Genomic DNA, 15,000 nt, shown 5'->3' with positions numbered 1-15,000 from the left:
GGTGTTTATTATTCACACGGTACGGTGTGGTGTTTATTATTCACACGGTACGGCGCGGTGTTTATTATTCACACGGTACGGCGCGGTGTTTATTATTCACACGGTACGGCGCGGTGTTTATTATTCACACGGTACGGCGCGGTGTTTGTTATTCACACGGTACGGCGCGGTGTTTGTTATTCACACGGTACGGCGCGGTGTTTGTTATTCACACGGTACGGCGCGGTGTTTATTATTCACACGGTACGGTGCGGTGTTTATTATTCACACGGTACGGTACGGTGTGGTGTTTGTTATTCACACGGTACGGTACGGTGTGGTGTTTGTTATTCACACGGTACGGTACTGTGTTTATTATTCACACGGTACGGCGTGGTGTTTGTTATTCACACGGTACGGCGCGGTGTTTATTATTCGTACGGTGTGGTGTTTATTATTCGCACGGTACGGTACGGTGTGGTGTTTATTATTCACACGGTACGGTACGGTGTGGTGTTTGTTATTCACACGGTACGGTACTGTGTTTATTATTCACACGGTACGGCGTGGTGTTTGTTATTCACACGGTACGGCGCGGTGTTTATTATTCGTACGGTGTGGTGTTTATTATTCGCACGGTACGGTGTGGTGTTTATTATTCGCACGGTACGGTGTGGTGTTTATTATTCACACGGTACGGTACGGTGTGGTGTTTGTTATTCACACGGTACGGTACTGTGTTTGTTATTCACACGGTACGGCGCGGTGTTTGTTATTCACACGGTACGGCGCGGTGTTTGTTATTCGCACGGTACGGCGCGGTGTTTGTTATTCGCACGGTACGGCGCGGTGTTTGTTATTCGCACGGTACGGCACGGTGTTTGTTATTCGCACGGTACGGCGCGGTGTTTGTTATTCGCTAGCTAATGTTCCACAGTTACACTTTAAAGTGTGTGATAAAGTGTAAAGCGCGGAATTACCAATAAATCATACAGTTAGGTGTTATTAGTAATATTATTATTTAAGTTAGCTTTGTAAACAGTCGAATGATGAGATGGTCTTCACATCACTGCAAGCTACACCTGTACACACACCTACACACACACACACCTACAGTGCACTGGACCTGTTTTGTACAAAGTCATTTGTACAGAAAGAGGGATGAAACATGAAACAAAAGTAGAACAAACATATAAACAGGTATAAAGAGATATAAATCAGCATGTACACACACACACACACACTCTCTCTCTCCCTCTCTCTCTCTCACACACACACACACGTATATCATTAATATCTGTGTATAATCAGTGGGTCGTCTTGTCCTGTACTGTGCTTCTCTCAGGTGTGGAGCGGCTCTACTACACACAACAAACACCAAATACACCCCACATTCAACACTCTGGGGTGTGTGTGTGTGTGTGTTTGTCAGAGCAAGTAGCTCTTAAACACCAGAGGATTTAAGCCATTTTGCATTACTGTGTTTTTCAGTTAAAACCTGTATAGAGCTCAGGATTCTGCAGTACAGAGCGATCATTTTTTCCTCTCGGCCTCTGGCAATATGATTAAGTGAATTTTATGGCCGTAAGATTAAATGTATTTCATTGTAACTAACTGTACATTTAAAAGATGATCACTTTGGTTATACATAACAAATGAGAAACCCAAATACACAGTGTCTGCCTCCATCTAACCCTATCCTCTCACACCAACTAACTCCATGTCCTCTCTCACTGCATCCATAAATCTCCTCTTTGGTCTTCCTCTAGACCTCCTGCCTGGCAGTTCCAACCTCAGCATCCTTCTACCGATATATTCACCATCTCTCCTCTGAACATGTCCAAACCACCTCAATCTGGCCTCTCTGACTTTATCTCCAAAACATCTAACGTTGGTTGTCCCTCTGATGAACTCATTCTTGATTCTATCCATCCTTGTCACTCCCAAAGAGAACCTCAACATCTTCAGCTCTGCTACCTCCAACTCTGCCTCCTATCTTTTCTTCAGCGCCACTGTCTCTAAGCCGTAGAGCATCGCTGGTCTCACCACTGTCCTGTACACCTTTCCTTTCATTCTCGCTGATACTCTTTTATCGCACAACACACCTGACACTTTTTTCCACCCATTCCAACCTGCCTGTACCTGCTTCTTCACCTCCTTTGAACACTCTCCGTTGCTCTGTACCGTTGACCCTAAGTACTTAAAATCCTGCACCTTCTTTACCTCTGCTCCCTGTAGCCTCACCGTTCCTCTTGGGTTCCTCTCATTTACACACATGTATTCTGTCTTGCTGCAGCTAACCTTCATTCCTCTGCTTTCCGGAGCATACCTCCCGCTACAAAGCACAATGTCATCTGCAAACATCATAGTCCATGGAGACTCCTGTCTTACCTCATCTGTCCTCCTGTCCATCATCAGAGCAAACAAAAAGGGGCTTAGAGCCGATTCTTGATGCAGACCCACCTCCACCTTGAACTCTTCTGTCACACCTACAGCACATCTCACCCCTGTCTTACAGCTCTCATACATGTCCTGCACCACTCTAACATACTTCTCTGCCACTCCAGACTTCCTCATACAACACCACAGCTCCTCTCTTGGCACCCTGTCATACACTTAATCGATTAATTGAGCAATCGGATCAAATTTACTTTTGCTTAATTAAACAGCAATGTAAAATATATGAGAAACAAAGATTAATTGGTTATCTTATTAGAAAAATCTACTTTTATTTTTTAAATGCATACAGCATTTTATCAAAAATAAACATTGTCATTATTCACAATATAAGGAATAGCTTATACCCCTGTCTCACCTACGCGGTTTGACTCACGGTGAGATGCAGAGTTAGGCACCCTGAGTGGCCGTGATTGTTCCGCGAAAAAAAAATTAAACATGTTTAAAGATGGAAACGTACTCACAGCGCCAAAAACTCGTGGTGAATCATGATAAACCGTACTTATGGCCACCGCGCGAAACCGCGTAGGTGAGATAGGGGTATTAAAGTTGACTGGGATGAATTAAGTGCGTTACAGAGCCATACATTGTTATTTTAAAGCCTTTTCTTAACACTATGATGTGCAATTAAACTTTCAGAAATAATGTTTCAAAATCTACATCTCAGGCGTAACATAAGCCTTTACCGACAATTTCTGTCATTTCCTCTTGCTTGTTTCTTCTTCTCTTGTCTTATTGATATTTTTATCGCTCCTTTCCATTTTACAGCTGCAACAGAACGCTCCATCAAATCAATACACAGCTAACTGTTTGCGTCTCCTTCCACTTTGTGGGCGACGTAAGCGCTGCTTCTTCGTCTGTGTTTACCGGCGGCTTGCATCCGGAAGCGTCCTGTGTCACGCCAAACAAATAATTGCGCAAAAACATAACGCAAGCTTTTAAAATTAATTAAAAGAAGCTTTGAGGCAGAAGATTTGCGTTGATCATTTTTTGTAATCAAATTATTTGATTTACGAGGAATCGTTTCAGCCCTAAGTCCAACTAAACTGTTTGTGTGGGGAGGAACACTGATGTATCTCACTTTAAAATCTATCGCTATCTTTTAAAAATTAAAGTACTTAATATTTCTGATATAAAGCGTTCATTTACGGCTGATGTGATGTGCAGTTTGTGTGGGATCAGTTCAGTTATGTATCGTTATTTTTTTTTTCATGTGTTATTTCCTGTATCAGAACAGGGCTTTAACATAGATTTTTTTTAATTAAAAGTTATGTATATATAAAATGTTGCGGTTCCTCTATGGTTCCTCTAAACTATTCACACAGCACCCTGTGTGGCAGGAGGGAATTATTTACCAAGTTTTTCTAAAACTAAAAAATGAATATTAAATTAGGATATCTATAAAACAATAATATTTAAAGACGTGCAGTACAGATGAACTCAGCCCGAGGCGTCGTGATCTCGTCTCAGGAGGGAGCTGGTCATTATTTACATTATAATAAATTATGTCACTTTATGTTTTCAGAGCAATTGTAATTGATTATATATAAAATGTGCGTTTATGTAATTATACATTTATTATTTTTAAAAATATGATTCATCACACACTGACTTGAAGCAGCAGACAATGTGTTTTTATACTTTTAGTGTTTTTTTTATTTTTATTATTAATTATTTGTTTTATTTAATAAAAAAAATGTGACTGTTTGTGTTTAGAGGCTCATGGTAGTTTGGTGTCGGCGGGTTACGGAGACGATGACGCGGGCCGAGCTGAAGACGGGGACGAGAGAGACTCTGGGAACGAAGAGAGCGAGGAGAACGACGGAAACTCGGTCAGTTTGTTTCCACACGGCGCTGGGTGTGTACACACTCCTGAGCTGTACAGCTGCATGTGACCTATTAGTTTAATTATAACACAGAGGAGGAAGATGATGATAAGGAGTGTCTTAACACATGCAGCATTAAAACCCCACGCCTGAAGCCCACGGACACGACTGGGCACAAACACGATGTGTTATTCAGTACACACATGTCCGTAAAGTAGAGGTCTAGTAAGTGTATGGATTATTATGCAGGTGTTTAATAGACACAGACACACACAGTAACTGTGATGCAGGAATGTGATCATAAGGTTTTTTTAAGAACAGTGCTGATGAACGTTATCGTTCTGAATGTTAGGAGTTCTCTGAGATAATGTTCGTCTTTCCGTCTCAGAACCCAATGTGGAACCAAACGAGGCTCTGAGCAGAGTCACACTGCTGTGAGTAAAGACGTCACCAGCAGGTGGCGCTCTAGGAACGTGTAAGAACAACCAGTTTATACGTTGCTTAAAGAATATAGTGTAGTGGTGTGTTAAACTGCGTGTAGTATATACTGGTCTGAATGGAGTGTAATGTTGTACTGGTGTGTTCTCCCCTGGACACGTAACGATCCTTCTAAACATAAAGAAGGAAACTTTATCAGTTTAATGATTTAATAATGAAATTAAATGTTTTATTCGCCACATACAGTGTGACAAGCAGTGAAAGGCTAACACGACCTAAAAAAGGAAATAAGCGAGGCTAATAGAAAATTAGAAACAAATATAAAACCTATAATCTGTAATAGTTTTGTTAGAATAAAAGAAAGTATGAAATAGAAATGTATAAAAAATCTTTAAAAAAAATATTATGAATATAGTACATTGGGAGATGTATATGAATTTTAATTACTATGTTAGAAATGTGACCTTAAATTATTTAATATATGATGTGAACAATATGATTTCTATAAAAATATATAACATTTTTACTGAATAACTTAAATAAATTATAATAAAGTTTGGTTATAGATCAGGTTAATCATAACGTATTAACTTTATATTAATGATTATAGAACATTCTTATTAATACTGAATATAAAATGTACAGTGCTTTGCAAAAGTATTCACCCCCTTGGCTTTTTTTCATACTTTGTTGCCTCACAACCTGGAAATGAAATGGATTATTTGAAGGTTGGCAACATTTAATTTACAGAACATTTTTACAACTTTAAAGATGTGATTTAATTTTTTATTTTTATTGTAAATCAATCAACTAAGGACAAAATAACAGAAAACTTCAGCATGCATAACTATTAACGCCCCTAAAGTCAGTACTTTGTAGAGCCATCCGTTACGGCAATTACAGCTGCAAGTCTCTTTGGATACGTCTCTATGAGCTTGCCACATCTTGCCACATCTTGCCACTGGGATTTTTGCCCGTTCCTCAAGGCACTACTGCTCCGGCTCCTTCATGTTGTACGGTTTCCGCTTGTAAACAGCAATCTTCAGGTCTGATCACAGATTCTCAGTTGGATTGAGGTCTGGGCTTTGACTGGGCCATTCCAAGACATTTAAATGTTTCCTCTTCTCTGCTGTGAAACATTGCAGCTCCTTCAGGGTTACCTTTGGTCTTTGTGCTGCCTTTCTGATTTATGCCCTCCTTGCCCGGTGACACTTAGATTGCACACAGTTGGACTTCATTTCACTAATTATGACTTCAGAAGGTCATTGAAGGGGCTTCATAGCAAAGGGGGTGAATACATATGCACATGCCAATTTTCCGATTTTTATTTTTTTTAAATTATTTTTTACATTTGTTTTTCTCATTTTACTTTAACGATCACATAACATTCAGATTAAAAAACATTTAATTTACAGGTGGTAATGTGACAAAACATGAAAAAGGCCAAGGGGGGTAAATACCTTTGCAAGACACTGTATAATATCCAGTAAGTGTAAGGTGTGTTTATTTACTGTATGATAAATTAGATTAAAGAGTGTAACGAGTCGTGTTACTAGTGTATATTAATTTAAATCTGAGGAAACTAAGAGTTATTCAGTGAACTAGATTAAAGCTCTTTAAATAAAATGATATAAGTTATGAAATTAAAAAATTTTCCAAAGATGAATAAAGATATAAAATAAGTAATAAGAATAATAAGGGTTATAAACGAGTTGTATGAACACAGTCAGGACTGAGACTGTGTTTTTAATGTTTTTACTCGTTTTATGTATTGTATATTTTGTGGGTTTTTTTTATTTTTTTTATAAATGTAGGTACTTTTTACTTTTTTTTATGTATGCATTATGTTATCTTCATCTTTTACTCTTATCTGTACATGAGTTATGATTTTCCTTTGCTTTGTTTGTAATCTGAATTCCTGAATGCCCCTCTGCTCCACTCGCGCTCTTCAGCCTACTCGCATATGTTTTTGTGCGATTATTTTTAACCATGTTTTTGTGTGTTTGTGTAGGAAGTGGACGATTCCGATTCGGCTGAACCTCAAGATGATTCAAAGGTATTTAACAATGAAAAAATAACACACCATAAAATCTAACACGCAGTCCTATCCAGATTCACGGTTTATTTTTAAATAACTAGTAAAGCTAATAAAGCTAATAAATCTTTAAATCTTTTATTTTAAAAATCTTTTAATAAAAAAAAAATCATAACACAAATGTTAAGTGAATTCTTGGTTAACTGTTTTGTATTTTTAGGGTTCACTATCTAAGGTTAGGGTTAACTCTGTGTTAACAGTTAATTTGCGAAAAAAAAGTCTTAAATGTGAGCAGATTAGCTAGCTACATTTTAAGTTTGAGTTTTAAGTGTTGGCTATAAAGCTGAGTTACTCACAGGTTGTGTAACTAGCTAACTTTTAAGGATAAATTTTTTATCAAAATAATTGTTTTTTAGCTTAAATTTATTTTACACACCTTTTTATTTAAATATGTTTAAGTATTTATTAGAGGTTATAAGATATATATATAGAGGTTTTAAGTGTATTTTTTTCTTAGCTAGTTTTTAATTGTTGGTTAGTCTAAAACTGGCTAACTCTATTAGCTAGGCTTTAAGAACATGGTTTACGTTTTAGTTGTTTAACTAGCTAGTTTTTAAATATTATTCAAAAGTTCTGTCTTTTTCTTTAGACTTTTAACACAAATTACAGCGCAGCCTCTCTACACCATCAAACTGTATATTTTGTATACTTTAGAGAGAGACTTGTTGCTAGTAGCGTTTAATTAAAAGGTTAAACTTCATGACTTGATGTTGAGCTGAGGTTGGACGGGTTTCATCAAGACAAGCAGCTACAGGACCTCACTGTGTTCTGTAACCCTGAACATTCTGAGCTTGAAGGCATGTTCCAACTCCTGCGGTGTTTCAGAGGAAAGTCATTCGACCGCACCCTGCTGAAATAAAGCGCAGACTCAAAACTCAACGTGACGTAGCCTGCAGGAAGAGAAATTCATGACTGATCGCTGAACAACATTCAGTTTTAGAGTTTTATTATTTTCATTGTTGAGTTTTCCTCTAATACATTTCCTCACTTAGGAGTAAATGTTTTATAACTTTTGGTTTATGAAAATGTTTTGTTTATGGGTTTTAGTTTATAATCGTTTATTAGATAAGTTTAGATTTTTAGCGTTAACCTTAAAACTATCTAAAAGTTGCAGATGTGTTAGCTAGCTTGGCTAAGTTGGTTTTTTTATTTTCCTTAGTTGTGTTATTCATTACAGGATAATTAGTCAATGAAGTTGAATTTTTTTGTGTTGGCTAGTTAGTTTGTTTGTCAGATTTGTCAGATTTTACTTTAGTGTAATTGGGTGCTGTTTGCCTGTAGCTTGTTCTGTATGTTAGCCTGCTAGCTGAAGTTTATAGATGTTAAATCTTTGCTGAATATCCAGTCTCTAAAATTTGACCAAAATAAATCTTGTATAAATATAAAATGTTTTTGTTTCTAGCTAATGTTTGAGGAGAAATGCAAGTATGCCACTGTTAGCCAGTGAGCTACAGGTTTTATGGTTAGATAACTAGTTTAGGGTAGTAGATGCCTTAAAGTCACTAGTCATCTGTTCATGTACATGTTCACAGGATTTTAGTGTTAGTTAGCTAGCGAAGAGTGTATATCAAATATAATTTATATATTTATTTTTTTGCTAGTGTAAACTAAGCGTTGTGGGGTTTAGCGCTCCGCCACTAGCTGCGGGTTATGAGCTGTGAGTGTCGGCTAGGCAGCGCTAATCTCTGGGGTTTAAGTGAAAGCTAACGTGTTCACTAGACTGGATTATAATGCTCAGTAAGAATTAGCTGGATAAGTTTCTGGCTTCAGTTATTTTTCTGTGTGTGTGTGTGTGTGTGTGTGTGCGCGCTATTCAGATGGTGTTAGAATGATTCTCTCTCTCTCTCTCACACACACACACACACACACACACAATGTTAATAAAGCAGCTTTTGTTCACTGTTTTGTCTTTTGAGCCTCAACAGGAGCAAAGCAAAAACACGAAAATGCGAAAGTAATGGCACTCTATCCCAACAGTATGGGGTTTATATTTATCTTTTGTTTTTATTTCTGAATACAACTTATGTTGGGAGTGTGTTTTATTCAGCAGCGCTCCCCTACACACACTCCTCTACACACTGACACACTGATTTATTTCTTCTGCGTTCTTTAAATGTCTCCATAGTTTCCTTCTCTGTGCCGTCCTCACTTGATATGTGTGTGTGTGTGTGTGTGTCTTCTCTAATGCTAACCTCAGATTTTGTAGATTTAATCCAGACTTTCTGAGGGAACATTTGTGATGTCACTAAGTGAACTTTGGACAGCTTTGGACCCATCGTGTCTGATGATATAATATTGATTTATAAAAATGAATATACAGTGCAGTTTTACAGTGATGGTTTATTAGTAGTATTTTATAATTACTAAGTACAAGTAAAGTAAAGTTTTTATAAAACATATTTAAATCTCTTTCTGTGTGTGTGTGTGTGTGTGTGTGTGTTTTAGGATGTTCTAACTGGTGAGAAGGATCCTAATGAGTTAGTTGGTGAGTAACTTTATCACACACAGTACACACACACCCTTAATAACACACCTCCCTTCATTCCTGAGAATAGTGTCATTTTGGTCGTGTGTGTGTGTGTGTGTGTGTGTGTGCTGAGGTTAGCCAGGAAGTGGTCAGTGCGTTAACTTGTTTTATTTGTTATGAGGTGTGTGTGTGATGCCTGATTGAGTCCCAGTGCAAAAGGTAATTAAATACAACCCAATGTCATAAACACTGTTGAATAACACACACACACACACAGTGGCCTCTTTATAAGGTATACACATAACAAACACATACAAACCCACACGAAGCCGGTGCGTTCCCATTTTTCATCATTTTTTTCGTGAACACACGAAACCACTGAAAACGGTGTAGTATATATGCCAGACCAGTATGGGGCGCTGTAATTCTGCCATAGAGATACACTATACACGGAGAAGAAGACTTTGAGCATGCGCATAACCTTGCGCGCTGTATACGAACCAAGACGGTGTTGTCCATTATCGCTTGTTGCTCATAACAGTTGCATAGAAACAATAGATGTTGCTGTAATAAAGCTAGTAGGCTTTGTAGCAACACGAACACAATCATGTAGTCCGCCATTATTGTTGTTGCTGTTACGTGTGACGCAGCCGACACGTGATGTGATGACATCATCGTTTCACAAAATATACGGATTGGCCGTACACACAAAGACGCAAGGGTGTCGTTTTCAGATTTATCCACTTTGGGACCCGGTTTCAAAAAATAGCGGTTCCAGTCTCCTAAAACACCGGATCCGTGTGGACGAAACGCCAATACGATTAAAAATGTATACGTATACAGGCCCTTAGTGCTAATGTTTCGGGTTAAATGTTTAAATAAAATACAAAGTGGAAATAATCAGTAAAGTTTACTGTAAGATAATAAACATCCACAGATATAACACACATATAAACACATTTTATATTATTAGTGTATTAAACAGTTATTCTATAGTATATTATAATAGTTAACAATTATATACAACAACATGTATATAGTTTATTAAGGTTTTTAATGTTAACTTTGTTATAAATCAGTGTAAATCAATAACGTATGATTAAATTATTAAAACGAGTTAAAGCTAACAAAGAGAAAGTGTGTGTGACTGTGTGTTGGTCGTCTACATTTCTCAGACGTATTTGTGAGCACCCCCCCCAGTGAGCCGGGACGGGGGGGGGGGCGACGACAATCAGGCGCTGTGTCTGTACTGAACTGCTGTTTCTGTCTTTTGTGGAGTGAAAATGTCAAAGTTTCAGCTCAGAAGCTCTCACACAGTCCTTACAGATACGCTTTGTCCTCTCTCTCTCACACACACACACACACACACACACACACACACACAACCCGAATGCAGTCTGAGGAATCTGCTGTGTGTCTGCATGTGTCTGTAGTGTGTACTGTCTGTGCTATGGTGTGTCTGTGGTGTACAGTGTATGTGTGTAGTTCTGTCACATGACAGTAACATGGAGGCGGAGCTAAACACACTGGTCAGTGTACTCGGAGGTGGAAAAGCAGTGTGCCAATATTTTTGCAACAAAAATCTAATCTCAATTTTTGTAAAGAAAAACCGTGATTTAAGTTTTATCAAGAATTGTGAACCTCTAGTGTGTGTGTGTGTGTGTGTGTGTGTGTGTGTGTGTGGGGCAGAGTGGGCGTGTTGCCTGCCTAAAATTGTTTGTTTTGCTTTGGTTCATGGTGCTACTGGGCAGCAGGAACTCCCTTGTGTGTGTGTGTGTGTGTGTGTGTGTGTGAGTGTGTGTGAGTGTGTGTGAGTGTGTGTGAGTGTGTGTGAGTGTGTGTGTGTGTGTGTGTGTGTGTGAGAGTGTGTGTGTGACACTCTTGGCTTGGTATAAAAGGTTGCAGTAAAGTGATTTTCCAGCTCAGTGTGAATCAGACGTCTCTGAGCCGATGGTTTTATGGCGGATGTTTCCTGAAGTGACTGTGACACTGATACACCCTCTTATACACCCCTGGCTTCTGGTTGGTCACGAGGTGTGTGTGTGTGTGTTGCCATCTCGCTGCAGTTAGCGCCATGCTAAACTAATGTTAACAGTCCCATAGGATCCGCAGGTTATAAGTTTAACCCTGACCTGCAGTAACCCTGAACTGTACCTCACCTCACCACTAGGGGAGCTGTAGTGCTGCAGGAGAGCGCTGTACACCATGTGTAATTATGACTTTATAATCCAGAGAACCCTGAAACAAAGTCAAGCACTGTTTTTAATACCGTGTGTGTGTGTGTGTGTGTGTGTGTGTTCGTTACCCCGTCAGGTTTCTATCGCTACTGGCTCTGTATTTTTCTTCCTCCCTGTGGGTTTTTCTTTTCTTTTTGTCCTGGGCTGAAGGCCAGATCTGAGCTGCCACACCCTACCCAACCTGTGTGTATGTGTGTGTGTGTGTGTGTGTGTGTATGTGTGTGTGTGTGTGTGTGTGTATGTGTGTGTATGTGTGTGTATGTGTGTGTATGTGTGTGTATGTGTGTGTATGTGTGTGTATGTGTGTGTGTGTGTGTGTGTGTGTGTGTGTGTGTGTGTGTGTGTGTGTGATGAAGAGAGTCATAAACTTTAGCAAAGGGATTCATGCTTAACTCCTGTCTTTTTCTTTGTTATTCTGGGCAAGACAGAGAAAGCAAGTAACAACCACATACACGCACGCACACACGCACACACACACACACACACACACACACACACACACACACACACACACACACACACACAAACACACAGAAAGAGAGCATGTAACCACAAGAAGTCCAGTGAAGACTGGAAGAAGTGAAAAACTGAGAGGGGAGGAAAGAGACAGACATAACCAAAAGTTTGGACTTTGTGTGTGAGACAGGTGGAACGAGAGAGACACGGGTGGGAGACGGAGAGAGAGGAAGCGTACGTAAAGAGATTTTGAGACAGATTGAGAGAGATGAAGACAAGTGTAGCATGAGAGACAGGTGGGAGACAGAGACGCAGTGTGACTACATTTATTTCCGTCCAGAGTCACATTAATGTTTCTTCAACATCTTGTACTGCTGATGTGAGAGACAGACCGCTGTGCAAAGTCTCCAGCACGTCCCACACACCCTCACTGGGGTTAAAGGTCAAAGCTCTGTGGTGTCCTGTTCATGTGTGTAAATGATTGCTCCTGCTCCTCATGTTCTCTCACACACTGAGTCCTGGAACATGTCAGTGAAGACGAAACCCTCCATAGATGTGATCCTCTGGTGGTTCAGTACATTCAGGTGGTCAGCTGACTTCATTTTATTGCCCCATAACGTTACTGAGTCTAGACCTGAGTAACTGATCAACCCCAGATCATAACACTGTCTCCAGAGGCTTGTACAGTGGACACTATGCATGATGGGAGCATCGCTTCATGTCCTTCCCTTCTCACCCTGACACGCCCATCACTCATCAGGTCACATGACCTTTCTCCATCACTCCAAAGTCCAGTCTTTATGATCCCGAACAAACTGAAGACTTTAATCTGATGAGTCTCAATAACAAGTGGTTTTATTATGGACACACAGCTGTTTAGTCCCAGTCCTGTGAGTTCTCATCACACTGTGTGTGTGTGTGTGTGTGTGTGTGTGTGTGTCACAATAATACAAGTTAAATGTATGTATTTGTTTGTTGGTTTGTTCGTCTTTTTTCAGCTCAGTTTTCAGAGAAAGTGAGGAACATGTCTCCTGAGGAAATACGAATTCCTCCTGAACCCCCAGGACGCTGCTCCACCCATCTGCAGGTGTGTGTAGATTCATCACATCTCACACACACACACACACACACACACACACTTTTTATTACAACCAGAGTAAGTAAAGAAGGTAATGTTAAACATAAACACCAGACACCCCGTATCTCTACACTCCGTGTGTGTGTGTGTGTGTGTGTGTGTGTGTGTGTGTGTGTGTGTGTGTGTGTGTGTGTGTGTGTGGAGGGACAGGTGAGCTCCATCAGACTGATGTTGGATGTTGTGTCTGGGGAATCCCCTCCCCCACATGCACTCCCTTATCTCACAATTCGTCTCCGTCCTCATCAGTCTGTTTGTCTCTCTTTCTCTTCTCAGTCCTTCAGTTCTTCCTCCTCCAGTCTGTTGTTCCTCCCAGCATGCACTGCTCCTCTCTCCCCTTCCCTCTGTTTATCTGTTTCTCTCTCAGTTCAGTTTGTGATTTTTCTCCTTTTTTCTGCTCTGTTACATACAGAACATTCCCTCTGTCTGTGCTGGAGCTGTCTGGACAGGTGTGTGTGTGTGTGTGTGTGTGTCAGTCAGGGTGTGTAAACACAAGAACCACTCCCTGACACACACTTACTTCTTATCATCCACGTGATGAATTTCCTGCGCCTGCAGCTACACACTCCTCTCTGTGCAGACTTGACCATTAAAAGGCTCTGCACTCGTATCAGACCAAGTTCAACACACACACACACACACACACACACACACACACACACACACTTTACGGGGTTCGTGAGAGTGTAATTTCACACTGCTGTAAGCAAACAGGAAGTGAGTAAGTGAACAAACATGGCTCTGTTCCAGGTCAGTTCTTGTTGCCTGGTTGTTAAAAATCTTTTCCATCTCCTAAACTCACACGGAGGTTCGACTGAGAGAGGGGTCCGGGGGGTGGGGGGGTTGGGGGGGCATGGTGGGGCGGGGCATGGTGGGGCGGGGCATGGTGGGGCGGGACAGAACACCGCCAGGACCGGATCATATCTCCTCCGCTTCACTGATTCTTATACACAGGACTGAGATTAGACCTGATGAAGTTTCCACAGAACAGGCAGCAGCACACTACACACTCTGCACTACACACTACAGACTACGCACTCTGCACTACACACTACACACTACACACTCTGCACTACACACTACACACTACACACTCTGCACTACACACTACACACTACACACTCTGCACTACACACTACACACTACACACTCTGCACTACACACTACACACTACACACTCTGCACTACACACTACACACTCTGCACTACACACTACACACTACACACTCTGCACTACACACTACACACTCTGCACTACACACTACACACTCTGCACTACACACTACACACTCTGCACTACACACTCTGCACTACACACTACACACTCTGCACTACACACTACACACTCTGCACTACACACTACACACTCTGCACTACACACTACAGACTACGCACTCTGCACTACACACTACACACTCTGCACTACACACTACACACTACGCACTCTGCACTACACACTACACACTACACACTCTGCACTACACACTATACACTCTGCACTACACACTACACACTACACACTCTGCACTACACACTCTGCACTACACACTCTGCACTACACACTACACACTCTGCACTACACACTACACACTCTGCACTACACACTACAGACTATGCACTCTGCACTACACACTACAGACTACGCACTCTGCACTACACACTACACCCTACACACTCTGCACTACACACTACGCACTCTGCACTACACACTACGCACTCTGCACTACACACTACACACTACAGACTACGCACTCTGCACTACACACTACACACTACGCACTACACACTACACACTCTGCACTACACACTACAGACTATGCACTCTGCACTACACACTACAGACTACGCACTCTGCACTACACACTACACCCTACACACTCTGCACTACACACTACGCACTCTGCACTACA

At 40.6% G+C, this 15,000-nt stretch overlaps 1 protein-coding gene across 1 annotated transcript in view; it reads left to right on the top strand.

Annotated features, from left to right (window-relative positions):
• sap30bp (SAP30 binding protein) overlaps window positions 1–15,000 on the top strand; it is a 23,600-nt gene that overhangs the window by 2,166 nt on the left and 6,434 nt on the right. Inside the window, exons 2-5 of the mRNA XM_053504897.1 lie at window positions 4,153–4,268; window positions 6,712–6,756; window positions 9,241–9,280; window positions 12,954–13,042. Coding sequence (XP_053360872.1) covers window positions 4,153–4,268; window positions 6,712–6,756; window positions 9,241–9,280; window positions 12,954–13,042 — 290 coding nt within the window. The remainder of the gene's footprint in view (window positions 1–4,152; window positions 4,269–6,711; window positions 6,757–9,240; window positions 9,281–12,953; window positions 13,043–15,000) is intronic.

The sequence above is a fragment of the Clarias gariepinus genome, chromosome 9 (genome assembly GCF_024256425.1).
Source record: "Clarias gariepinus isolate MV-2021 ecotype Netherlands chromosome 9, CGAR_prim_01v2, whole genome shotgun sequence".
Classification (NCBI taxonomy): Eukaryota; Metazoa; Chordata; class Actinopteri; order Siluriformes; family Clariidae; genus Clarias; species Clarias gariepinus.
Note: the sequence above shows the minus strand (reverse complement) of the source record. Positions and strands in the feature narration are given on the sequence as shown.